At 47.0% G+C, this 27,637-nt stretch overlaps 1 protein-coding gene across 1 annotated transcript in view; it reads right to left on the bottom strand.

Annotated features, from left to right (window-relative positions):
* Positions 1–371: 371 nt before the first annotated feature.
* Positions 372–27,637, bottom strand: part of LOC149328432 (sodium-dependent nutrient amino acid transporter 1-like) — a 41,035-nt gene continuing 13,769 nt past the window's right edge. The window contains exons 3-9 of the mRNA XM_089561630.1: positions 25,368–25,558; positions 12,941–13,055; positions 11,378–11,616; positions 7,056–7,296; positions 4,697–4,870; positions 2,405–2,716; positions 372–647 (exon numbers count right to left, since the gene is read on the bottom strand). Coding sequence (XP_089417756.1) covers positions 372–647; positions 2,405–2,716; positions 4,697–4,870; positions 7,056–7,296; positions 11,378–11,616; positions 12,941–13,055; positions 25,368–25,558 — 1,548 coding nt within the window. The remainder of the gene's footprint in view (positions 648–2,404; positions 2,717–4,696; positions 4,871–7,055; positions 7,297–11,377; positions 11,617–12,940; positions 13,056–25,367; positions 25,559–27,637) is intronic.

The following is a 27,637-nucleotide window of genomic DNA, read 5'->3' as shown; positions in this document are numbered from 1 at the left end:
GCCGTCCGGAGTGCAAAACGGCAACGGCAGCTTGTGTAATTCAGTCGCGAAGATTCGGATCAATATGGAGATACGGATCAAGGTGAATCCAAGGAACGTTCGATGAGAGGTCATTTAGTAAGATATAATAGAAAACATGCAACTCTGCCAAGTAGATGAAATTCTTTCTTCTACACTCTGTTGAAGTTCTACGTTCTCTGTTAACCAATATACATCAACATCGAGGTTCTTATTAGCAGCGTGAAAAAACCAGGTCAGCTCCCATGCAAAGAGTGCCAAAATCCGCTATCCAAATCAAACTGCCAAGCAACACAGCCGCGTCCATCATCTCAATAACGCGTCAACATTTATTGCGCAGGAAGGGGTGGGGGCTACTCGCAGGGGAACGGGTCCCTCATTCGCCGAGTGAGGAGCAGCCGGACGGGCCCGGCGGCCGCCGCGGTGCGTATGAATCGGCCCATGTACTTGGGGCTGTGCTGCACCAGGTAGAGGGTGAAGCGCTCGGCCACCGTCTCCTTGCGGTCCGTCTTGTGGACCTTCTTCTGCGCCGGCAGGTCGGAGCGCTTGATGGCCTCGTGGTAGGCGCGGAAGTAGATCGCCTCCCGCGGGCCCCAGTGGGCGCACGGGAGCAGCGACAGGTTCACATCCTGCGTAGGAAGGTCGGGGTAAAGTTTCTCTGGCTCTTTTTTATATTCATACCGCGCACTATGACTGATTGGAACGCTCTGCCTCCACATGTGGCGACTGCCACTCATCCAGATAAATTTTTCAAACTTCTGCCATTACAATGCATTGGGTCTTTTTGCCTTGTATTTTTATTAATGACGATTCACATTGTTTCATTTTAATGCTGCTGTTTCAATGAAGTTGTATAGGTTGTATGGCCGGGTGCACTTTTTCATTGTCTGCTGATCTGCTCATTTTTCTCTTTTTGTATATTTTGTTTTTCAGTTTCGCTTGAATGATGAATTATTACAACTGAGTATTTTATTTCATTGTCCTGTGGTGCGTTTTTTTGTTTTTGTCGGTTTTGTGGGGTTTGTTTTCTACGTATTTTTGGTCGATTGCTTCTATCACCCCAGTGTAATACCCTCAGCCGTGAGAGCCTTTAGGGGTATTTTGAATAAATAAATCAACAAATAAATAAACAGCTCCAGTCTTGGAGGGAGCCGAAACCGAAACCTTCTTAGTTTAGGCAATGGGGCTGCAAAGTGGAGTTTTTTAGATGGCAGAGTTGAAACTGAATAATTAGACACCTGCATTCTTTCTATTTTTCATGCTCCGTCATTCGAGGCTGACTCCATAGTTCTGGCATTACTGCATGTATGGACGGGCTTTGGAAACAATACATTGACGTCTTTCGAATGAGGCAGCTGTGGGGCTCATTCAAGGGCCAAGTAACCCCAGGTTTAGAATTGAGGGACGGGTGTTTCCGGACCCAACAGATTCCTTAAACGGACGCTAAGAGTAACTTTGTCATGTTATTATTCTGAGTCAAAATTGATTCTCTCGGTCTTTCTGTCTATGTGTATATTAATATTTGCCCGCCGCAAAAGACGCCTTTATGGCTGAAAATTTTCAGTTAAAAAATTTCCTCGCCATTCGACTTGACAAGTAGTAGCTGCCGCACTTTCTAAGTGAATGGCAGTGTAGGAGATTGGCAGGGTATCATAGCCTTTGGGATCTCCGCGAAAATTCCGTGTCGACGCACGCAGTTTAGCTGCGAAATCGGACGGCAGTGGCGACATCTGCCTTTCATTTTTGTACCTACCCAGCTCATAAAAGCTCCGTTTTCTGCTAGAGTGGTATCTATGTCGTTAGATTCCAACAGTATGATGAAACAGGTCGACCTCAATTTGTCCTCCGTGTCACCTTAAAAAAAATATGCAGTTAACAAGGCTGCTGTCACCTACGAAACATAAAGAAGTCTTCCTGCGGCAACTGCAGCCAAAGCTGAGCGGGGCTGTTCAAACGGTCATATAAACATTGCCTGCTTAATATGAAGCCCTGCTGTCATTTTTTTGTGTGTGTGCGTGTGTCCTCGCATTTTTATGTCAAGAAGTTCGTATTTCTTTCATATTCCTTTTTGTTTGAGGGGATGCTTGTAGCGCGACAACAAACGGACAAGGGACAGAAGACGAACAGGACAAGCGGACAAGCAAAGTTTTATTGAACTTCCTTTTTGTAACGAACAAAAGGGCGCAAAGGCATTTATTTTTTAGTATTACCAAATCTCGCTCCTCTCTATGGCCTGCGATTCTGTAGTATTGGTTGTTTTTTAGGGCCGCGTTGTTAACTTACTGAGCTCAGAATATTCCAAAATCTAAAACTACCAGAAGCCGACGTCGTTATCTTATGCTTAGCCCAGCGACCGTAACCCCAATGCGTAATAACGGCGTAGTACCAGGTTGTTCTCCATGAGCCAGGTGATGGTGAGGAAGGGGATGCCGACCAGGGATCCGGCCAGCACCACCTGGCAGGCCAGCCTCGCCTGCACGTTGTACTTCTCGAGGTCGGCGACGAAGTCCTGCAGGGCGCCGAAGGTGGCCACCAGGACGCAGAGCAGGGCGCACGGGGTCCACGTGGTCCAGCAGCGGACCCAGTAGCGGCTCAGCGTGCCCTGCTCCATGAAGCTCATGTCGAACAGGAGCCGGTCCACGCCGTAGCCCCACACGAAGGACACCGTCTCCATGCACGCCACCAGCAGCACGGGGATCTGTGAGGACGCCCAGTGATCGGATCGATCTGCCATCCCGGCAGCAAATGCACTTGCCAAATTAAACTGTGTACCTAATCCTTGATGAAGTCAAGAGTGTGACGGAATCCCGCCTGGCCAGGGGGATACATTAAAAAAAACAGAGACGCCAAGTAAAGTGATAATTGAAACTGACCTTTCGGCGCCTAGAACGGGGACCTTGTTCGCGATGGAATCACACCAAGACGGTTCGTCGTTAAAAGCTTTACCTTATTCACAGTGGAATCACACCAAGAGGGTTTGTCTTTAAAATCTTTTAAAAGCTTTGAAGATGAACCCTCTTGGTGTGATTAAATTGTGAACAAGGCCCCCGTTCTAGGCACCGAAACGTCAATTTCAATTTTCATTTTACTGGTCGGCGTCTCTGTTTTTTGAAATGCCTAATCCTTAGTCATGCTTCTGAATGCCATGTTTCCATTTCACAGCGATAATCTTGTAATTAACTTTTTCGTTGCAAACGGCATCGCCGCTGTAATAGCTCCCGCGCTGACCTGCCGGCCACTATGAATGTTAGCCGGAAGTTTGGGGAGGGTGCCACCCGGACTGAACATTGACCTTTTACGAGAGAGAACTCTCCAAAACCTCCCTCTATCTCATGGTCACATTTGCCATTATATGTACTGCGTCCGCTAGGATAAGATGGAAATATGAATGACGGCGATCAGAATAATGTGACCCGGGTCATATTCGCCAGCGAGTCAAATCGAAAGTTAGTTGGTCACAACACACGACTAATTGGGCGCACAATCAGGATGTCCCCATCTCTTCAGATGTCTCAAAATTTGACGTCGCGCACCTCTCCATCTACGAAAGTGTCCTTGCTCGACACCCGAACGACCGCGTTGCTTCACGCACGCCACCTCGCCCGCTTCACTTCGTCGACTTTTCAGCCCACGATCGAGCAACTCTCCTTAAAATGCGCATTGGTTGCGTATGGACAGCGGAAAGAGCCGATCGCCTTCGCGGCACTGGCAACCCTTCCTGCCAGGAATTTGGTGCAGTTGGGACACTTTCACACCTTATTTGCGATTGCCCAAGCTTTAATGGCCCCAGGCAATCCCTACGAGCGGGTTTTCGTGAGCTTGCTCTTCCGTCTGCATGTCTCGACAACATTCTTTTTCCAAACGGCCCGCGTGAAAAAACACGGCAGTAACTGCACCAAGAGCGCGATTATAGCCCTCTAAATGTCACTTTAGCACGAGACAAGCCGTCTTTTCATGCAAGTTTCGTCGACAGCCCTCAATTTCGAGCGCTCCCTCTCCCATTGGCCCGCTGCTCCACGAATCAGCGGCTGCGCCTCCCACGGGTCCGCGCGTGACCTGTGAATGCTCGATTCGAGCATATTTCTTTCTTTCCGCCTTTTGGCCGAAATTTTGTCCTTGCCTTGCCTTGCCCAAACACGGCGCAACGGCGGTGATTCCCTCTCAGAGGAGAGAGTTGAACGCGCCGTGTTCCCCTTTTCTAACTCACTGTCACCAAGAGCCTCAAGAAGATGAAGAACACACGGCTACAACACTGTTGTTTATCTCGGAAAAAAGTCATCTGCACAAATATCGGCGTATGGTATAAATCATCATTTATTTATTTATTTATTTATTTATTTATTTATTTATTTATTTATTTATTTATTTATTTATTTATTTGTGTTAGAGCCCCCCTGTCGTGACCACTCGACTGGAAGGTTGAACTTGAAGGCGAAGAGTTGGCCAATGAGTTCAGAGACAGTTGGTGTGAATGCCTCCAATTGATGTGGGAGTTGTTAACGTAGAAGGCATGCAAAGCCTCTAAAGTGTAAAGAACACGCCTGGAGGATGAACTACACGCCTTGCTGAGTGTTCCACCGGCACGCCACTCTGTTTGGGAACTTTCAGAATGCCCCGTACGCAAGTCAGTCTCCAGAGTACATTGAGTGCTAGAACAGTGGATGGGGGGGCTGCTCACCTGCACGGCGAACCGGTTGAGCAGTAGCGCCACCACGTATCCGTACGGGGTGACATAGGGCAGGCTCGCCACGCAGCCCACCATGCAGACGGCGGCGATCAGGGAACCCGTCAGGGGGCGCAGCGATGGGAACTCGTCCGTGAGGCACGTCACCAGCATCCACACACCGGCCACCTGCGGAACGACGCAGTCCAATTAACGCATCAAGCGGTGTGAGAGCCTTCAAGTGGTGCGTTTCTCCCGAACCCTGCAGTGTTCCGGAGCCCCTGGCCAATGGATCTGGGTATATGGAATCAGGGTCAGTATGAATGAAGGCGCCGAACGTGAGTGGTCTGTGATATTTCATAGGTTTAGGGCACATAAAATGTTGAAAAAATGTAAGACAATTTGGGTAATTAGACGTAACGTCAGTTGCCGGTTGGACCTACGACCTACTGGTGGTACCAGGCTACAACCTAATTACCACCCCTTACTTCTCCCATTCAGCTACTGTGGAAGCGTCACTCGAATCACGTTCTCCTCATAGCCACTGCTTATTCCGCTTAGCTAGCCCGAGCAGGCGGTGGTCTCGGTTTCGAACTCCGGACCAGGATGAATTTACCATCGACTGCGAAACCTCCGTGAAGCTGTATAGCTTTCTTTTCTAACTGTATAGCTGCTGTGCGATGGATGCAAATGAGTAACTACTCCCGTAATGTGCGGTAAAGAACAAGAAAGCGGCCGCCGCGGTGACTTAGTGCTTATGGCTGCCGACCGAAAGACGCGGGTTCGATCCCGGCCACGGCGGTCGCATTTCGATGGGCGCGAAATGCTAGAGGCTCGTCTACTGTGCGATGGCAGTCTACGGTAAAGAACCCCAGGTGGTCTGAATTATCCGGAGCCCTTCACTACGGCGTCCCTCATAGCCTGAGTCGCCTTCGGAAATTGAACCCCTCTAACCACACCAAACCAAAAACAACAAATCACCTTCACTCGGCGTATGCTGCCGGAGGAGGGATAGGATGCCGCTACTCGTGTATTTCTTTTTTTTATTAGCGGCTTTAACTTCAGCACTGTAGCCAAACGGGCGAGTTGGTGGTACATATTGAACATTGAACGGTGGTACATTTCTTCTACTCTGTCTGCGTCGTTGCGCTGTTTGCCTTCAATTTAACTTCAGCGATTCGCTAGACCAAGGTCTCGGTAAAGGGCTTTTCAGTGCCCGTTCTTCCGCGTTTGTAGTCGATTCTTTTGAAGGCTACAGACCTTCTCGAAAAGTGCTCCCTGGACGTCGCCGTATTGCTCTCTGGACTATTGTGTGCATTTGACGTGAACAAGGTGAAAGCGTCAGGAAAACCGGTTTGCAACCACCCAGAAATGAGATGTTTCTACATCTGCGTGTGCACGATAGTACCGTCCATGCAGTTTAGCTATAGCAATCAGGTTTTTCACCTCGGCAGAAGAAGAAAAGTGAAAGTGTTTCCTTTTATACGTTCACCGTCGTTTGTCTTTATTACCACCAAAATAGCGGGCTCATTTCTCCACCCCCCCCCCCCTCCCCCCCCCTGCAAATCTGGGACCGTTCATCAGCACCACTAAGGGAAAAAGTAGAGGTCAGGATTGAGACAGGACAGGACAGAGCCCGACTCCGTCCCGGTTACTTCTTGTTCTTCAGTTTGCGGTAGCGCTGATAGTAAATATTGTTACGAAGAAGACGAAGCTGGCAGTGGCGCGGGACGGAGCGCTCAGGTGAAACGTTCTGAGGATCGGTAGCAGAGCACAGTAATCAAAAAGAAAGAAGTTTTAGTGTGCTAACTCTCACTGTATGCGATTCGTGATGCAGGTAGTGCTTTCATCTTCCGTCTGGTAGCACTCTAACCACCTTTGCTGGCGAGCATATACTCTCTTTCTGCGCACTTCCAATGGTTACGGCCTTGTTTGTTAAATTTCTGAGTTCATAATTTTGCGTGTACAGGTGGTTTTATATCTTTTTTTATAAAGTCTAGGTGTGGCTAATGTCGTTTCCAACTATCTGCACTTTCTCAGCCTTCTGAGGCTCTTAGCATACATTTTTTTTGCTTTACTTTAGTCGTGAACGTAATGAGTTCACCGCACTAAAGAAAAAATCTCTTAGCACAGTGCCAACAAAACCTTTTTTTTTTGGCCCGCCGTGTACTCTTCTCCAATACGAGAAATGTCGCAGTTGTTGACATCCGCACGCGGAAAGTGATCGAAGCCTGTACATAAAGGCAACCGATTAAGCGGTCGGTGTGGTAGGAATACTGATTGGACGAGTATGGCTGAGACGAGAAGGAGTGTAGACATCGACTGCACTTTTCTTCTAGTACAGTTCCATTGTGGCGATCGCAGCGTCGCGTACCGCCTGGCAGAGTCCCAGCTGGAGCAGCGTGACGGTGAAGAGCGAGGCGAACAGCTGCGGGTAGTTGGCCTCGCCGATGTACTCGCTGATGAGCATGAAGAACATCTTGGTGGAGCCCCCGTGCACGTAGCTGTCGATCGCCTGGCCCGTCACGTGCGCAAGGTTGCCCAGCACGGCGAACGTGAGGCACGCGGACACCATACTCGTCGCCAAGTCCATCAGGATCACGCCCTGCACCACGCTATACGCGAAGGAAACCACGCCGGGCGATCACTACTGCACGCATCCTGCCTTGTCTCTCGTAAAGGGGAAATGCAGTGGGACGTCTCACTGCGGCGTAAAGAAAGATACCGGTTTTTCTTTTTTTACGAGGTTAGCTGCGTTGAAGAGGTTTCCGCGGTTGCCACTGATGTCGGCAAAACTAGCCTATATCTACGTGACATCATCATCAATAACAGTTAGGACACTCCCAATGGGTCCAAACCTGACACACGATTCCTGAGAAACTCTGAGGCTTGTTGACTGCCCCACGACTTGTGGCTCTCAGACGAACTGCTGAGCGCGGGTCAAAACACGGAAAATAAAGCATGCATTGCGCCATGTCCAGCTAACAGCACGACTCTTAAGGAGCACCGCAGTCGACTAACGTCAGTGTAAACTGGCCACTCTACATTTCCGGGTTTCGATTAGAGTTTTGTGAACGGTATTTTAACTTGTAGGCAATGTAACGTGTACTGCGGCTGCTGGAACGAAAGTTATGGAGCTGCGGCAATTTCGTTCCTTTAGCGCAGTCGAATACTAGGTCTAATCGAAGACAAGTCAAAGCAGTCAGCCTTGAGCAACATGTTCGGGAGCATCGAGCAAGTTTGTTGTCCACCGCGACAGAGGCTGAAAAGAAAAAAAGTGCATGCCGAGTACCAACGCTCTTCCAGTGTTCCAGGCCAAACCTCACAGTCCAGGTCGTTGAAATATAAAGCCTCCTAGAGTTTTCCTTTGAGAGTTAGGTTCTATCGATCTCATTTTCATGACTCTAGATAACGTGGAACGTGGCCATTCATCTCAATGTAGTATTAGCTACGCTAAAGGGACACGAGAAAACAGTGGTGTTTGAGGAACGGAAATGGCGCAATAACTGCCTCACTCCGATGTGGACACCTCAACCACGCCGTGAGGGAGGAAGGTGGGATTGAAAGACGAAAGGTGTGTCGTAGTGGAGGGCCCCGGAATAATTTCGACCAGCTGGGATCTTTAACATGCACTGCCACACGTCACAGCACACGGGCGCATTTTGCATTTCGCCTCTATCGAAACGTGACCACCGAGGCCGGATTCAAACCTGGGTACTCCGATACGATAAAAGAAGTTCTCCTGCCTTGAATACTTCTTGCGTGCTTATCGGATTTTATATTGCACGTAACTGCACTGTTCTGTTTGGTCACACTCTAAAAACCTTATCATTAGCCAAGCTGCGTAAACTCGCGGACAGCACAGGCTCCCCCCATAATTCTCCAATTAACCTTTCCCCCCGCTAGCAGCGAACATCCCAAGCTTTCAACATCTATCCGCCTGACTATCTGCTGCCCCGGCTTTACGCCTGCCCTCTTTTCAAATCCTCTCCGTTACGTCTTTATACCCTATCGGCTGTCAGCTCTGCACATAGCATGCAGCGCCCATTCCCATTTCCAATTCTGAAACTTTCACGGCGACAGCCTTTCTTCGCGGCGAGAGAGTATCACCAACAATAAAGGAAAAGGAAGCACGTTGTAGTTGCCTTGCTGCCCAAGCGGATCGGCACCAAGCAGAGGCATGCCAAAGCAAAAGTCGAGCCAACTCAAAAGTGCGAAAGTAGAGAAAGGAGAACAAAGAAAAGGGGAAAAAAGGGTAAAGAGAGGTACACGACGGCTCTGGAAGAATGCTTTAACGAAGCCGTAGTCTAGGTTACCAGTTTTTACAGCGACAGCTCTTATGCGGATCCCTGCCCCAGCGCAGCCTCAACGTGGGCAGGCGTAACGGGTGGTTAACTACGGTAACCACACACACAGCTGCGCCCCGGAATGTAACCCCCTGAAGGGTAAACACCGTAGGCTAACCGCCTGGAGGGCTACTCGAGATCGACAATACAGAAAGCACCAACGTGAGGCTACATAACTGCGGGCATGTTTGAATAGTGTTTTTTTTTTTGTTGTTCGAAGCGAATTCAAATCTAATAGTGATTTTCTTCGAATACTTTCGAAGCGAACATTCCCAATGGTTTTAGCAGGTAAAATATACACTTTAAAATTATCTATTTTCGAGCACACCAGGCCATTACCTGCAAAAAAGAGAGAATGCATTGAACTTTATCGCAACCATTGAAACTGTGTCTACGTCCTGCAAAAGGGGCCATCGGAAATTGAGGAGTTGACCTGCATGTGGAACAGACACATTTGTAGGGTGTGAGACTTATTATGAGACCTCCCGAGTGCTGGTCTTGATTGCGATATTGCGTCATTGAGTAGCTATTGTTTTTAAGCGACGACTTCAACACCTACTAGGGTGCCGCCACGGAGGCTCAGTGGCTATGGTGCTCGGGTGCTGACCCGAAGGACGCGGGTTCGATCCCGGCCGCGGCGGTCGAATTTCGATGGAGGCGAAATTCTGGAGGGCCGTGTGCTGTGCGATGTCAGTGCACGCTAAAGAACCCCGGGTGGTCGAAACGTCGCTTTGGGACGTTAAACCCCATAAAAAATAAACCAACACCTACTAGCATATGGGGAGCCATATGCATTACAGCATTATGGGGAGCCAAGTTTCACAGCAGCGCTTCCCCCTCCCAACCATCTCTCATCGGGACCCCTACGGTCAAAACGCAGCGCAAAGAATATTTAAATGAGATGGTATTACAACATGTGAAAAATATTATTAAGCAGTAGCTTTTAGTTGCATCGTCAGAAGACCAGCATGGCCTTAATCTCGCACTTTAAACAACGACGGTAGAGGTCCGCCAGAGTGAAGGGATAGGGGAAGCTTGGTGCTCCCATCTGATGATTGGAGGGGAGGGGGGGGGGGGGGGGAGAGGCCGCTTCCTCACGTGCTGGCGACGTCACGCTTGATTCGCGAATTTCACGCGGAGTAGAGCGGCTGCGACACCTCCATTCTGCTCAAAATCGTTCAGCGGAAGTGAAGAGAGACGCGCGTATTCCAATTACAGAAATTTAGCACAGCGGTATCGGGTCGCCAGCCACTGCGCAGACCGCCCTGAGGACGCCACAAGGTACCAGGCGCCGGCCAGCTGTGTACAGTCTTTGTCAATAAGTAACTAGGCTGCATGGTTTGCTTCTAGCTCGTACAGTGGAGCCCTTACAGCTTCCCTGAAGCTGAAATGGTCTTTAAAGGTAAGGACTGGAGTTCTTCTTACCTTCTAACCGCTTTTGGTTTTTAGGAAAGCCACAACAGGTCCACTATAGAAGCTAGAAGCAAACCATGCAGCCTGGTTACTTTTGACAAAGACGGTACGTGCCTGCCTAGTCGTGACCAATCAGCGCGTGTGCACTAACGACGCGCGGAATGGGATCACACTATGCTAAATCTCTCTATTGATGCACAAAGTCGTACCGCTGGCGTCTGTTGCCACCAGCATGCGCAGACCGACTCATGCCTAAGCGCGGGAGGGCAACACGCGGCGTGGTGTCGTGGTTTTGGTTGCACGCACACTGCGTTGCGATCCCGGAACACGAAGCAAGAGTTCCAGAAACGTTATTCGCTCGGGACGGATACTTTGAGAGTTCGGATACGAAACAATCGGTTAGAACCCAACATCCAATAATTTACTACTCGACTGAATATTCGAAATTATCGAATACTCGCACAGTCCAATACGCACGACCTTAGTGCGCATGACGTCACAGCCGAGGAGCAGGAGTGCGCAGCAGCTGGCGTGATGTCACAGCCGAGCGCGGAGGACAAAGACGCTTTCGCCCACCGTCGCGCTCAACATTGTCTCTCCAGACAAGATCCTACCGCGCGTGCTTAAGAACGGAAAGCCGATCGCCGTCGGGTCCAGACGCAGTATCACCGGCATATGAAGGCTATGTATAAATGAAAGCGAAATGCGTAAGCGACAGTAAGAGAAAGAGGATTTGGCAGCACGCATGCCTTCAAGGGCTCATTTCGGCGACTTGGGCAGCCCAACGCGCAATTTAACAGTTCTCGCTGTGTAATGCGTTAGCATCTTAGATTTTCTGCTGCATATACTAAGCTGTGCAACCGAAGACCGCCAAAGTGGGACAGTTGCAACAACACGTACATCCGCTACAGCTACGTTCACGGGAACACGCACCCACCCTTTGAGGGGCGTGCGCAGCGGGTTGAAGCTGGCGAAGACGAATATGGCGCCCGTGGCGATGCCCAGCGAGGTGAGCACGTCGGCGGCCGCGCTGTGCCACAGGTTGGGGTTGTAGAAGGACTCCCTGTGTACGGAGAGCATGGTGAGGATGCCCTCGCGGGCGCCCTGCTTCTGCAGCGTGAAGAACAGGAACATGGCGAGGATCACCAGCGGCGAGGGCACCACCAGGCGGAGAAGCTGCGAGGTGAAGAGGCGGGGGGCTTAGGTTATGAGCGTAGAAGCTTGAAAAGGTAAGTGGAAAACGAGCGGAAAGGAGGCGTTCACAAGCAGAAGTACACAGGACAAGCGTTGTCTGTGTACTTCTGCTTGTGAACGCGTCCTTTCCGCTGGTCTTCCACTTTCCATGCACCGACTGGCCTAACAAGCTATGCTTCTTCAATACTAAGCTTGAAAAGTCTTGTGTTCCAACCACAAGAAACGCATGGGAAAGGAGCCAGGATGTCTTCGCTTACATTGTGAGTGCCACGGGGACCTTTGTGTTCATCGAAAGGAGCGCCCTTTTTCTTACAAAAATGGCTATTTCAATTAAAATAAGAGCCTATGTAAAGAACAATATAGATGTTAATCAGAATAAATTTGATTCCTTAATTTCGTTCTACATCTTGCAGTGCATTTCACGAGCTCTTAACGTGCAGGGCACACGCACTGGCGACGTGTGAGCCGAGCTCGCCCTGCTGCCTTACTGGTCGCGTGCTGCGCACAAGTCAAGACGACAATGCTACAGAGGAATCGGGTCAACTAAGTTGACACTGCGCGCAAAGGACAAAGGCAAGATAGCGAGGAAACGGATGCACCACACTAGCAGATTCCCCACGGTTTATTTGCCCATTCGCGTAGTGTTAACTTTCCTGGACATGAGTCAACCAGCCCTCAATAACGTTTTACTAAATAACTAAGCGGCGGTAGCCTTTCTAACGAAGACCTTCAAGAACGTGCTCTTAGCATATCAATCATCTCAGCTATAGCGCGCTGTTAGAGGATCTTGTTTTCGAGTCTTGCACAATTCCCGTGCCCAACAATTCTGGACAAAAGCAGTTTCGACCGGAAAAGAGTTTATGAAGGCTATTTATTTTTAATATACTGATATATTTCACTACGAAATTTAATAGGTCCGCAGATTTCCTATTGGCAGGCTTGCATTTTTTTTTTTGCTATTAACGTTATGGCTATCGTCACAAGCGTTTCCCCTTGGTTTTCTGTGGCAGTGTTTACTGCTCGACGCGAGCGATGGAAAAACTTCAAAAGAAAGATTTTGCAGCACGTCGGAAGAATGGACCATTATATTCGATATTTTCATAACACTGCCTAACAATTCTCCAATATTCAAAATTTTGTCAAAGACTGTTGAACATGCATGCGAAAGAAGCCCGACAGTTCAACTCCACTGTGTGCTGCCCCTCGCCCCCAGCGCATGCTGCTGCTGGGCGGCGGCTGTATCTTCCACTTATTCCGTTCCAGTCAAGGAAGGAGGGTATACAGAGGTATATATATATACACCCACCCAGGTGAAGGTGCGTATGTTGAGCGCCGCAAGGAATATGAGCAGCCAGACGGCGGCAGAGCAGCCCAGCAGGTCCCGGCCGATGGGCTCCGGGCCGTTGTTCAGGATGCGGTTCCTGCGTCACCGGTACGCGGGACAGCGAAGTAGAAGTGGTAAGTGGTTTGATTAATTTATTTATTTATTACCTCAAAGGCCCCGGTTGTGGGGCATTACATGAGGGATGGGCGGATTACATGCAGATTATATAAAGATTACAGAGTACATAAAGATCAGGATACATAAAGATTACAGGATACATAAAGATGACTGATTACATAAGGATGGCCTCAATCGTTTTCTTGAAGTCGATGCAGTTGACGATGAGTACGGCTTCCGGCGGCAGATCGTTCCAGTCCCGAGATGATGTGACAAAAAAAGAACGGAAATGAGATGTAGTTCTTGCAGCGGGTGGATATACGGTCTTGATGTGGTTGTTGCGGCTAGAAGGACGATGAGCTGTTGATATGATAGATGATCCTAAAGGTGAATGATAGAACTTGTGGAATAGGCATCGTCGAGATATTTTTCTTCTAGTTTCAAGGTTAGGCAAGGATGCTCTGGATTTTAAAGAGGACACGCTAGTATAGTAAGAGTAGTCACAATAAATAAAACGGATAGCGCGGTTTTGAACTTTTTCAAGGATTATAGAAAGGTTAGATTGATGAGGATCCCATACTGCTGATGCGAATTCTAGTTTAGGTCGGACGAATGTTTTATAAGCTAATAATTTGATAGAAGGGGTAGTAAAACGAAGATTTAGACGTAGGAAGCCAAGGGTGCGGTTAGCGTCGTTAGCGATGGTCGTGATATGCGAAGACCATGTTAGGGTATGAGTTAAGGTGACGCCAAGATACTTACAGGAAAGAACAGATGATACTTCAGAACCGAAAAGAACATATTTTGAGGGAATATGGGATTGCCTGCGATGAAAAGAAATCATGCATGTTTTAGTAATATTAAGGGACATTAGCCAATGCTTGCACCAAGTTTCGATTTGGGTTAGATCAGTTTGGAGGGTGTCAGAGTCAGTTCTGCTGGTGATCGGGCGGTAGATTACACAATCGTCGGCAAATAATCGGATGTTCGAGTTGACGTTAGAGGGAAGATCGTTAGAATAAACATAGTATATGGAAGGAAAAGATTTTTGCTAGCCCCGGCATCTGCCATCGCTACTGGAAGCACCTGAGCTTGGCAACGGAAATAGTGGGACAGCAGGCAGGGTGTAGAAGTGAAATGAAAGCGGTGAGGGGACAGTTATAAAGGACAGGGGGAGAGGTACCCTGGACAATAAATCTGGTTGGTTGGTTTATTGGGGTTTAACGTCCCAAAGCGACTGAGGCTATGAGAGACGCCGTAGTGAACGGCTCCGGAAATTTCGACCACCTGGGGTTCTTTAACGTGCACTGACATCGCACAGCACACGGGTCTCTAGACTTTCTCCTCCACCGAAATTCAACCGCCGCGGCCGGGATCGAACCCGCGTCTTTCGGGTCAGCAGCCGAGCACCATAACCACTGAGCCACCGCGGCTCTATTTACATATTAACATATGTACAGGTCGCAAGCTCGTGATGATCCAGTTAAGCACAGTACAAACACGCGCACGACACAAAGCACAGTACAGCTGGAGGGGGACGCCCAGGTGTTTCGAAATTGCGCACCGCCAGCGACTGTTCACATGGATCCGCACTGTGAGATTACAGGCACAAGGCGCATCTGCCCCGAAGTCAAAGACGGCACTGTCCGAGACATCGTAATCAGTCGTATTCAAAATCTCTTACTTCACTAATACATACCGGGAAATACTCCAAGATGGAAGAGATTAAAACTAAGGAGGCGATTATTCATTAGCGTCCACCTCAGAGCAGAAAAGCGGCTGCATGTCCAACAATCTTGCACAAAAATTTTCAATATTGAAAAATTGTAAGACACTGCTACAGAAATATTGAAGGGAATGGTCCGTTCTTCTGATATATAGCACAAAATATTTCTTTTTAAGCGTCTCCATCGCTCGCATCGAGCAGTTAAGACTGCCATCGAAAACCAATGGGGAACGCTTTCGATAATAGCAAAAACGTTAATGGCAAAAAGATGGCCGACGGGAGACCGGCGGTTATATTGATTGTTACAGTGAAATTTTATTGTACATAAAAAAATTGCGCTCATAAACTCTATGGCGTTCTAAAACGCTTTTGTCCAGAATAGGTGGGAGCGTGCGTTCGCTCTCTCCACGTGGACCGTGAAGTGACCGCTTTCTAGACTGGCTGTGATCCGGCTTGGCCTGGGCTAAGGTGCTAGAGGTGAGGCCTGGCCTTTAATGTGGACCTCGGGGAGAATAATTTTGTGCTATGTGATTTATATACCAGGCGCAAAAGTCGCGGAATAACCGGTTCTGAAAAGCTGGCTAAAATCGGAGATTAACCGATTGTGACGCCACCTGCGCAGTTTAGACAATCTGCCCAAAACACGAATATTTTAGAAAAACAAGCACGTTGCCGGCATTAAATTGCTCCCCAGTCCACAATACCTTCCACCGACTGTAAATCTCTGCGAAGAGGACACTGGTATGAGCCGGGTCCAGAAACGAAGTATGCGAATGGTTTAATTATGAAGTTCTGCTTTAACGGTTTTTGAAAGTCACTTGCGGGAAGCACCTAACCCTGCCCGCCCTTCAGCGAAGAAAAAGATGAAAAGTCTAAGCTTTCGCTGAGGGCCCGCTTTTTGGTACTGTCAAGGTTAATTATTGTTCAAAGGAATTTTCCAATATGCCATAAAGAAAAGTAACGCTGTCACTGTTCCATTCCGCTGCATGGGCTCCTAACGGGTGGAGACCTTGTGGAGGGTGCAGGTAGCTAGGTAGGGTTGATGGCTGGTGGCGCTTCTTGAGTGTAGGGTTGGGTGGTTGGGCGATGGAAGGTTGAGGACTCACCGCGCTTTCAAGCAGATAATGCCGGCATTTTCGTCACGTGCCACTGGTACTACTCGCAGTAAAAAAAATGCTGGCGGAAATAATGAATCCCATGGGCGCTGGCTGTCAACTATCGTCGTCCTATGGATTCAAAAAACCCTGATTTTGCTTCTATACGCCCCGTGCAACGCCAGTAGAGGCGCCACTGAAAGCCTTCCAGCGGCGCCTACAGGACACAGATCTCGATCGCTCTAGCCGGCTTCGAAGCCGTCTTCGTAACATAGTCGTTAAGTTAGACGTTTCAGAAAGCGCGGACGTTAAAGAAGTTTCCAAAAGACATCTTGCCGTCGACGTATATGAGACGTTTCATTCTAGCGCAAGACATGTGAAGCCATTTCGAGCTGTTTCAGGATGTTTCTAAGACGTTCTGTGTTTCGTGGGTCCCCATCGCCGTGTATGTGACCTGCCCATCGGGCGGGAGTGCGCTGGCTATTTTTCCGGTGACGACGACCGAAAAGTAGTTGAACTGCTCGATAGCGAGCACGCGTTCGACGTCGCAGCTATGTAGACGGCGTACGCGCGACATTCCCGTGCTAATCATACGCAACAATTCTGGGCAACAGCGTTTTAGAACGGCATCGAGTTTATGAACCGAATTTTTTGAAAGGTTTCACTATCGAAACCTTCCCCGCCGGCAGGCTTGAATTTTCTTGCTAATAACGTTCTTGCTATCATCAAAAGCGTTTCCCATTGCTCTTCTATGGCAATCTTAACTGCTCCATACGAGCGATAGAAACAATATAAAAGAAAGATTTTGCTGCATATGGGAAGGATGGACCATTACCTTCAATATTTATATACCAGAAGCTTCTAGTTTTTCAGTATTCTAAATTTTTGACCTAGAATGTTGGACATCGTCAAAAAGCCAGGCTAGAACATGGAGCTGATCCTGCAGTTCATCGCCTTTATTTATTGCTTGAAATCAGTGCATTCGTCCACTAGTAACGGTTGCTCAGAAATGCTAGAATTCCAGTCCATATTTTTTTTTCCTGGGGTGCATATGATGGCTGCCTCGCATGCCCGATCAAGCGGACTACGACAAAAGTGCGCGCAGAAGCAGCTTTGAAGGCTGGCTAAATTGGAGCGAACGGGGTGAATGAAAATCAACGATGATTTTTACCTCTAGGCCGAATTATATAGGGTAGCGGAACGCTGCTGAAACTTTAGGAGCACCCGCTGTTGTCGACACCATGACTGATGTTCCAAACATCGTCTGTATCAAGCGATTCCTTCCCCGTACGGTTTCCTGTCTACTGTTGTACAAGACAGGCTGTGTCTGCAACATAATAATAATAATTAAAAAAAAAGCTCTACGAGTGATTTAAAAGCAGTCTTATGATGCCCACACATCTCCATTGTTCACTAAATTCAAAATTGTGAAATTACAGAAGTTGTATATTTAACTGCTACTGTCAAAACTTAAATCTGAAAGATCTCGCACAAATTATGGATTTCAGATGGTTCAGTCTAACATTCCACAGATTTAAATGAATACCACCTCACAATAGAGAAATTGCGTGTACCTTCTACTCGTAAACTTCACTTTTATTCACTTTTTGTATAATGCTTGCTATTATTTCTCTGTTTATTTCAATTTTTTATGTTAGGGTTGTTAGCTTTTTTTGTCTGTTGTTTACTAACTAGCCTCGCAGTTGGGATATATGCTGTGTGAATCTCTTCTACTCATCTCTGTCAAAGCTTCCGCTGTCAATTATTGGGAGGTGGGGTTATTCAAGCTACTTATGTGTAGCTTTTTTCCCACCTTGCCTACCTCATCTCATGTATCAATTTTGCTTTGTGGTAAAATAAACTTCAAACATAATATAAAGTGCACTCAACACAACTCCGACATTAAAAAACCATAAAATCTAAATGGCTAAATGGCAACTGAAATTATTCCATCAAACTGTGGCACTGTTGTGAGTGGCATCATTTTGGTATCTCTGGTTCTATCACCCAGTGTTCACGCCGAAAGAGGCGCCGAGCTGACCTTGCTTTGGCGCGATGCCTCAACGTGCTTGTTTAACTATCACAAGCAAAGCTTTAACAATAAAGAAGCTCTTCAGGCTATTCAGTCATTTAACAATACTGCAGATTGGGCGAGTTGGTTAACATACATCTTGAAAAATTTAGCGCGACACACAAGGACAGAAAGAGTAGACGACACGAGCGCTGACTAACAACTGAAAGTTTATTCGAAAACACGTAGAATTATAAAGGAAGAAAGTGCGATAAAATCGTTGGTCAAAAACCAAAAGAAGAAAACTAAACACAACAGTCACCGCCAGCTCCTGCTATCAAGACGCAAAGCACTTGTCCAGATAAGCTACCTCTTTTTCCCGTATAGTAACGGACGGTTTGGCCACGCACGTGTTATGAGCCTTGGCGATACTATATGCCTCGTCGATATAGTATGCCTGGCGATACTATATGCCGTGTCGTCTACTCTTTCTGTCCTTGTGTGTCGCGCTAAATTTTTCAAGATGTATTCAGTCATTATTGGTGACGTCTTAAACTTGCATGTAAGACGCGTTGTTTTGCTGAGTTTAATTCAATGTAATGCATCAAAATTAACGTAGCTAGGTTTATCTGAAATGCAGCTGTAAGGATTTCTTATTTGCAGGTGCCGGAATTTACCCTAGCACCGTGCACCAGAAAGGCAGGAAAACGAAGCCGCGGAAAACACACATAATCTGTCGTGCGCTATACAGATTTTTCATAAAAAATATCCTTCCACAAGTAGACCAAGAAGCTGGTGCAGGAGCTCTGTGAAGCGCTCTGAAATTTGTAAGAAGAGAGCTTCCCTGCAAAGCTTTCTTGGGAGAGCAGTAGAGGAAATTGTTTCGCTGCCTGTTCCTGCAGCATCGGTCGATAAACTGCTTCGGCTTCCGGGGGCGCCCAGGAAGCTAGTAGAAATGCGTTTCCGGAGAGTTTCCGCTGCTGTTTCCACCGCTAAGGACAGTTTTTTTTTTCATGGTTTAAACATTACCCGAGCGAAGACCTCCGTTTCATTAAGCCACCATAGTTTCATCGCGATTGATCGCGATTAGGGCTGTGCGAATATTCGAAATTCTCGAATATAGTTCGAATATTATATTTTTAGTATTCGTATTCGATTCGAAATCCAAGTAATCGTGTTGTTTCGAATATTCGACACGACGCGAATATGCGTATCTAGCCGAATATTCTATTGCGAGCACCGGCGTTCATTTCGGTCCGCAAGTCCTATCGAGAGAGACTTAACAACATAGCGGCGCCCAGAGCAATGCGTAACGTTGGGCCATGCAGTAGCTGACTGCACTGGTGAGCTTCTTTGTGGCTATACCTGCGAAGCTGGTATAGTCAGAGCTGTGCACGAAATACCTCGCCGTACGAGCTAGTTCAGTGCCAATTGAGAGGGCATTTTCTGTGGCTGGAGAAGTTGTTTCAACTAGAGGGGAACTACTTCTGCCTGACCATGTGGAGCAGCCGGTTTTCCTTCACGACAATCTTTTATGTTCATCCCAGCAACGCGCTTTTGTGCTTATGGCAAGCTAGCCTTGATCAATGCTGTGTACTAGCCATCTTCTCTGATGTTTCCACTCTTCTAAGAACAATGTTTGAGACTTTGATACTTTTTGTGCAGCCACACACCATCTTTTGTGCTCATTTCATCACTGATAGTCGAACTGTGATGTTCTTGGGTGCTCAAATGTTTTGTAGTGGTTAAATGCGTCTGTCCTTGATTATTCGATATTCGGAATCAAGTATTCGTATTCGATTCGTATTCGAAAAATTTGATATTCGCACACCCCTAATCGCGATTCGTCGTTCACCCCATGCGTACAACTGTGAACGGAGCGAGCGTCGGCAGCGCCGACAGCGTTTTGCGTCGCCCACGACAGGCGGCACCACTATCCCTAGTGCTTGGCGCATTGGGGGAAGAAGGAAAAGGTTTCCTTCCTCCATGGCTTGGAGCGTACGTAGCCCTCAAGGCGCGCGTTCGTAAATTATTCTCCAAATCATTGTATCAGTGAGACAAATTTTTTCAGATAATTCATGCCTTAGACTACTAGGCTGACACTGCGGCAAAAACTTCCCCTAGCAAAGCCTTGAGTCTGTTTTCACAGAAATTAAAAAGTGCAAGAACCGATGTTATTCAAGATCTCTTTGGCTCCCCTGAGGTCCTCGCATCACCAATTTCACGAGTCATTTGTAGGGAAAATCTTCGCACAAGCAAGTTAAATCACTAATATTAAGCGCCCAGCAAACCAAAGAGCATCAAGCATAACTGAATTTCACTCTTCGAAGGAAACGTGGCTGCCTCCTATCAAGGTATTACGGTTAGAAAAAAGATTCCATGAAGGAAACTTTTCTTCGAAGGGCAACAGAACAATCACTAGAACATGCGTCACCTTTCTTTGCAATCAGAGAGGCCTCAAGCACTTCATGAGCCATCTTATCGCGGCTCTTTCTCTCGACCGATACGTGCGCACAAACCACTCAGCTTTCTTGGCCCTGAGGAAACAGGTACGTTCACGTAATACCTGACCGCGACCTTCTTCAGGCTGTGCGCCACTGGGAGCGCATAGGAGAACACTTATGGACGCCTTTGTCCTGGCTTGGCTCCGGTGTTTCTTCTTCCTTTCATTTTTTTTTTTTTGTAACAGGGCCTCTGCTCTACTGCAGACAAGACGGATCATGGGAAGCCCGCCTCTTGGAGCTTGTCAGTCTGAATAGTAAAGCTAGCCTCAGCCATGTGAGCACAGGACTTAATCAGTGCGGATTCCAGGCAAAGAGAGATGATAGTCCTCTTGACTGTCTTGAAGTGCGTGGAAACATAAGGCAGCAATTCTTTCTTTGCTTTGGGAAAGTGCATCCAACAAACGCCCTCCTAAACATTTGATACTAATGTCTAAAAACTGCAAACAATTATTCACCGGAAGTTTATGGGTAAAAGCGAGACCTCTCCCTAGCTTTCTAAAAAGCCCCAAGATTCTTTCCGTAGTACTGACATGTTTCAAGGTATGGTTAGCTCATAAAATGAGCAGAAAATCGTCAACGTATCTAAAAATTTGCACGACTGATTCATTCTCAATAGAAACCATTGTCAATTTAGAATCATGAGGCCTCGATAGAAAATTACAGCCACGTTTCCTTCGAAGAATAAGTTCAGTTCTGCTCGAAGTTTTTTTTTTTTGAGCGCTGAAAGTGGTCCTTTTTTGTTGTTTCATTATTAATGACTGCTTTTGCAATGATTCCCTGTTATTGCCAATATTTTCTGCACTGGGATCTGGCAACAGAAGCTGTGAGATACCCATCGAAGATAGAAGGTGTATGTGGTCTTTGTTATGTATATTATTATTATTCTTCCTCAACAATGGATCGGTGAGTGGGATGTTGATTGTGCGAGAGTCATGTGACTGAGTGCCCTGTATATATCTGAGCCCCGATCTGTTAAATAAACAGTTGCCGGCCCAGCCTCTGTCCTGTCTTCTTCCCTGTTTCCTGTGTGCGTCATCTTTTGGTTGGCGCTATTTTTCCTTAACGTTGCAAGAGATTTTAACGTGAAAGCGCCAAGGAGCTGTTGCAAAACCTTGAGGTGAAAAACCTTGCGCAAGCTATGCGCTTCTCGAGGAAGCCACCGAGAGCGCTGTGAGTGAAAGTGACGTCATAGTTAGTCCTTGAGGAAGCCGCGTCAAGAGTTTCCATTGCGCACGGGGGCCTATAGGGGTAGTACGGAGCGATCACGTAGAGTGGACACTATTTAAGAGCGGGCGCTTGCTTGCTCCTGACCACCATGCTCCTGGCCATGTCCTCCGAGGTCACCTGAAACGAGCACGAATGGTGATCTCAGAGGCCATGTCCTGACGCACGCGTGCGATGGAGCCGGTAACGTCTACTAGCGCGGGGCTTCCTTACGAGTCCGCGCCTGCCCTAAATGCTGATGTGCCATCTACATCGAGGGGTGCTCGATCACAATGGAATGCTGTGGCGTTTCTCTCTTAATGTGGAGCTTAAGCGCCTCCCAAGTTTTGGTGTCGATCTCTGAGGCTAAGCAGCACCGAGTTGCCAAAAGGGAATCACGCAGTCAATTTCAATATCGTCGTCCCAAGTTAGAATCTCGAGGCAGGCGGGAAAAAAATTAAATTCAGTTTTCTACTCAATGAATGCGCATTTTTCTACCAGACAAACATGAACATAGCCAGAATGAGGCCGAGAGCTGTTTTTTTTTTCGCTGAGAACAAAAGTTGGAAATTCCCGAGTTTTTATTCAACACCTTCACTGACCAAAGAACTGCCAGGGCAGAAACTTTTGCCCTACTTTTCCCGCGGCGAATATTTGCTTTGCCCAAGTTCCACATGCGTTGACGAACTGGTGCCTTCGCTTAGAACATTGACTCTGGGTTTGGACCTGTCCTAAACTTCTAAAATAAGTTTTGCCCACTGTGTTGTTTTGCCTTGTTTTATTTGAAAGACCATATTCTGGTGTCGTTTCTTCAGACATATCAAAAGTCAGGCAATAAAACTTTTTGCAAACCTTATCCCACTGCGCCGAAAAGAATTAATCATCATCATCATCACCTGTCAGACCACGTTCACTGCAGGACATAGGTCTCTCCCATATGTCTCCAATTAATCCTGTCCTGCAGCGATGGCGTAGAGGTAGAGCGCCCGCCTCACGTGCAAGAAGATCGGGGTTCGATTCCCAGTGCCACACAATTCTCCACCGGGGGTACAAAAAAAAAACGACGACTTTGATGGTCGATGGAAATGCATTCCTGGCCAGATTTCAGTGACTAGAACCATCAACGCATTCCCTGCCCTAACCAGAACAATACATGGCCACCCTTGTGTTGCATTTGGCCAAAACTTCCTGTATAACAAGCCCACAAGAATTACTAAGTGAGAAAAGACTTTTGAATAACTCTTGGCGACAAAAGCAATAAATTGACAAGTGCTCTCTCCATGTTCAGTTGCAGCTTAAAACGGCAAGAAGCCTCCCCTTTTTTATGCTTTTTAATGCTATTTTTTCTACTCGCTAAATCAATTTCGGATTATTCAAGACAATCTAAGATTGGTCCCCCTGACAATGAAAAGCCGCAAAAGCGTATGCTTCTAGATCTCGTTTTTGTTTGTCACAGATCCAGTAGATTAGAAAAGACAGTAATGTTCATTTTATTCTGTATGGCTATTCGGCTTTGATTGTACCTTTAAAAAAACTCATTATCGTTGAACCTTGAAACCATTAGAGGCCTTTTTAACACTACTATGCTGCATGTACCATTTTAGCATAATATGCTTGTTTGTTCTGCTCACCGTTTGCATGTATGCCAAAATGCATGAAATTTCATTTCAGAGATTCACGTAGTGTTCATATATTTGAACGAACTGAGACATCAAAAAGGCTATATGAGGTGGCCAGTGTACGAAGGACAGATAGTATGTATAAACTGAGCGTCAGCAGCTGTGAATGGCATCCACAAACGTCTTGATATGCATTCACACTGTGCGACTTCATTCGTCAAAAAGGAACTGTCGTAGGGTGCCTGTACACACTGGTCCATATTCCAGTGTCGCGGTCCCAGTCGCAAAGCCTCTAAACCAATCAGCAGATACTCCTCGGAAGTGATGCACATAGCTTGTTCCACATCCGGCGTTTCACTGCCGGCAATATGGCCGACACCATCAAGACCGACAACTCTTCTTCTACTCGAGACTCCTGCGAATGTCGCTATTCTCGAGCTGCTGCTTGATCGCTAGTCGCAGCAGCGGTCGGAAGCCATTCGCGATACGTAGGTGTGAATGTGCATACAGTCGTGGTTATAAGTTTCAGGATGTGGACTTGAGGGGAAAAAATAATTACGTCGCGATTACACACAGAATATCAATGAAATACATACAAATGGAAAGAGACATGCGCGCTGCATCTGCTAAGGCAAAACCATTTGACTCGCTATGGTGTGACACAACTCAAGAACACAGCGGCTTTTCTCTGACAAAGGACCCCCCCTTCCAGCCAATGGCGTCGGTCGATTCTCATGAGCCTGCTATCCGGACCGTAGAGGGAGGGGGCGATCCCCTTTCATCCGACACTTCCTGCATTGTCACGCTAGCAGGCTCATGAGTAACAGCCGACGCCTTTGGCTCGGAGGGGATCCTCTGTCTAGAAAAAGCAGCCTCGCTCTTCAGTTGTATCCGACTGTAGTATAATGGCAGCGCAAAAATATATACAGGGTGTTTCACCTAAGACTTTCTGCAATTTTTAAAAATAAGCTATTTGAATTAGATGCGCGCTTTTTCTGGCATAGCATTGTCAGTGGTGTAGTACGTCATAATGCAGCTAAGACGTGCTAATTAGCAGGCTTGTTAACCAATATTTAATAGTTAACTTTTAAACTATTACCGTTGGGCTCCTTAATTATTGAGTGGCATGTAGCCCACCTTAAGTAATGTCCATATCCGTTTTTAGAATTTCGAGAACGCGATTATCCTCGGCGCTGTGGCCCAACAAATTTTGGCTATTTCGACGAGTTAGGTTCACTGGAGAGGTTGCTTTGCCTGCAAGCTTCTTAAACCGCATGTATTTTGGCGCGATGTAGGCGAAATTTGTAGGCGAAAAACCAGATGTCTGAGGCTTGGCTGGGTGGATGCTTAGTCAGCAATGACAACCCTGACTTGTGAATTAATCCGTTATTGAAGTGGTGACAGGCGTTCTGGGAATCACCAGTGCCCACACTGCGGAGAGGTAGCTATAACCTCTAGCACATGGTGTGGATATGCAAATTTAATCCCTTAGTTGACCCCATTCCACACCCCTGAGATTGAGCAGTAGGAGGCCATTCTGCTCAGCGATGATCCCGACCGTCAGCATTGGCTGGTGGGGAGGGCCAGCGCAGCAGCAACAGCCAGTGGACTAGACTAGGCGGCCCACCCACATGTTCTAAGAATATCCAGCAAATAAATATGCTTTCAATCAATCAATCAATCAATCAATCAATCAATCAATCAATCAATCAATCAATCAATCAATCAATCAATCAATCAATCAATCAATCAATCAATCAATCAATCAATCAATCAATCAATCAATCAATCAATCAATCAATCCGATGCACCGCTGGTGTGGCTGGAGCCGTCTATGGGAGCCTCACGTAATCTACTAGTCCTAATCATGGCCTCCGAGATCACCTTAGCGCGGGAGGCCATGTCCTAATTTTCGCGTGATGCCGACGGCAACGCCGACACCGGGTTTTCTGCGACACGAGGGATCTTCACGCTATCGCGTAAAATTTGTTTGGCGTTGGCACTGAACGCTCGCTCGGTGCTTCCTTGATTTGCAGCTTGATACTAGGAGTGACATAACGTATCTGCTCCATTCGTTGGCTGTGCTATTCTTCTACGCATCCCTGTACCACTCAGTGTAAAGTGAAACAGCTCACGTGTAGTACTGCTCGGCCGACGACTGGTTGGCGTGCACGCATCCATGCAGCTTGTTCATGTAGAAGTCGTAGCGCACGAACACCAAGGTGTCGTTGTAGGTCAGGGGCACCGAGTGGAGCCGGCTGTCGTCGTTCACGTCGAGGGCCGCGTCCTCGCGTACCAGCGCCGCCACGGCGGGCTCACACAGGCGCTGCGGAGTTGAGGCGTCGCACTGTGACGCTTAACTGCTATTGACAGTAACCTCTCCGCCGACTTTTTCGCCGAAAGAAATGTTGGCTATAGCGGGGGTCGTCAATATATCAACAGGCCCATACCTAGCATTTCTGGACAAAAGGATTTTTGAAGAGAGTTTATGAACGCAGCTTTTCATATAGTGTAAGATTTCACTATAACAATTAATATATATGCAGATCTCACAGTGGCAGGCTTCCATATTTTTGCTCTTAACGTTTTTGCGACCGACAAAGACGTACCCCATTGGTTTTCTATGGGAAACTTTACTGCTCACTGCGAGCGACAGAAAAACTATAAAATAAATATTTTGCTGCACATGGAAAGAAAGGACCATTAACTTCAATATTTCCATTGCAGTACCTTGAATTTTTCAAATGCTCAAAATTTTTGCCCTAGAATGTTGGACATGAGTTTCACATGGGCCGCACACTAGAAAAATTAGCGATGCAGGTACCACTTCATCCTTTCCCCACCCCGTAGAACAACTGCCAGGCTCATTTATTTAACAGTCGAACCTCGTCATAACGAAACGGTTCATAACAAAATAATAGGTATCACAAATGAACGACGATTCGCCTTGGAATCTCGGTCAACACGGGCTATAGCGAAGCAACGGCTGTAACGAAGTAATCGCTGGCTCCCTTCAGCTTCTTTATAACAAGGTTGTATTTATTTTCATACTCTCTGGGCGCACATGAGGCTGTCGAGGGAGAATATAAAAAAATAGGCGCAAAAATGGTGACAGTCAGCAACATGTGACATACTACAAAAGCACAAGGAAACGCACAGTAAGAATACGAAAGCTACGAATCGCAGGATCTGACAATCCTTTCAGAGGCATAGCACGATCAGAGACAGGAAGGCAGTTCCAAATTTCTGAAGTGGACGGGAAAGAACTATTTGAACAAATCTAGCAGTACCAAGACTGAAAGGTGACATGTTTTTTCGTGGTAGATTCTTAATTATGATTGTCTAGCAATTTTTAAATAGTTTCCAAGTGAATCGTGGAGAGTCAACGTGCGCGAAAAATTCAAACATTCAGTGCGACGATGTAAGGAAAATGGAGTGAGCCACAGATCGAACAGACGGGAAGAAAACGAAAATATCTGACCCATTGGTAAAATATAACACAAACAACCTTTTTCTGAACCAGCTCCAATTCGGCACATTCCTATTGGTCACTACAACAGCGATGCTGCGTTCTTAATGGCCAGAGGGTGGTCATGTGGCTCCAGAAATGTGACGTTATTCAATACAGCCGTAATTTACTTCTGATATGCTAACATTACTACCCCCCCCCCCCCCCCCCCTACTGCTACGATGACACCGCACACCTCACAAAAACCTCCACATCTCCGAGAAACAGTTCCCCATTGGTTTTGCAGCAATGCATTGCCGACAGCGATAGCCTCATACGACTGGGAGTCATACCACTGGGAGTCAATTTATTTTCAGAATAAAGACTGCATGGCCGTGATGTGGTCTGGTACTGCAAAATATGTCATGCTTACATCTATTCGCAAACTCAAGGAAGAGTCCAATAAAGAGGGCAATTTTTTGTCAAGCGTGTCCGGAAGAATGCCTTCTTTGGCTAATTTATCGCTGGGGACATTTTTTCCTAGAGGGCGCTGTTTTTCCTCAATTTTTTCCTCAAACGACAGGTTAAAAACGCGGAAGTTAAAAATTGGATGAATTCAATGGAAAAGAAACATAGTATAGAACTATATCGATTCTGGAAAAGGCAGATCAGGAAAGAATTTTTCTATGATAACTCAAGAGGCAGTGCCCTACTTTTTGAAGCTAGATCAGGGTGTCTTAGAACGCGCAGCTACAAAAAGAAATTTAACGAAGAAGATGACACATGTGCAGTGTGTGGTAGATCTGTGGAAACAATTGAACACCTCATAATCAAATGTGATGGTATCCATCCGGATGTCGATGCAGGCACAGTCACTCTTTCTGAGGCCCTAGGGTTTAAAGATAACAATGGTCATGTAAATAAATCTGCAGTGGAAGTCAGCAAAAAGCGATTGGT

The sequence above is a fragment of the Amblyomma mixtum genome, chromosome 9, assembly GCF_055824585.1.
Source record: "Amblyomma mixtum isolate Tamu chromosome 9, ASM5582458v1, whole genome shotgun sequence".
Classification (NCBI taxonomy): domain Eukaryota; kingdom Metazoa; phylum Arthropoda; class Arachnida; order Ixodida; family Ixodidae; genus Amblyomma; species Amblyomma mixtum.
This window is presented reverse-complemented; position numbering and strand designations above follow the sequence as displayed.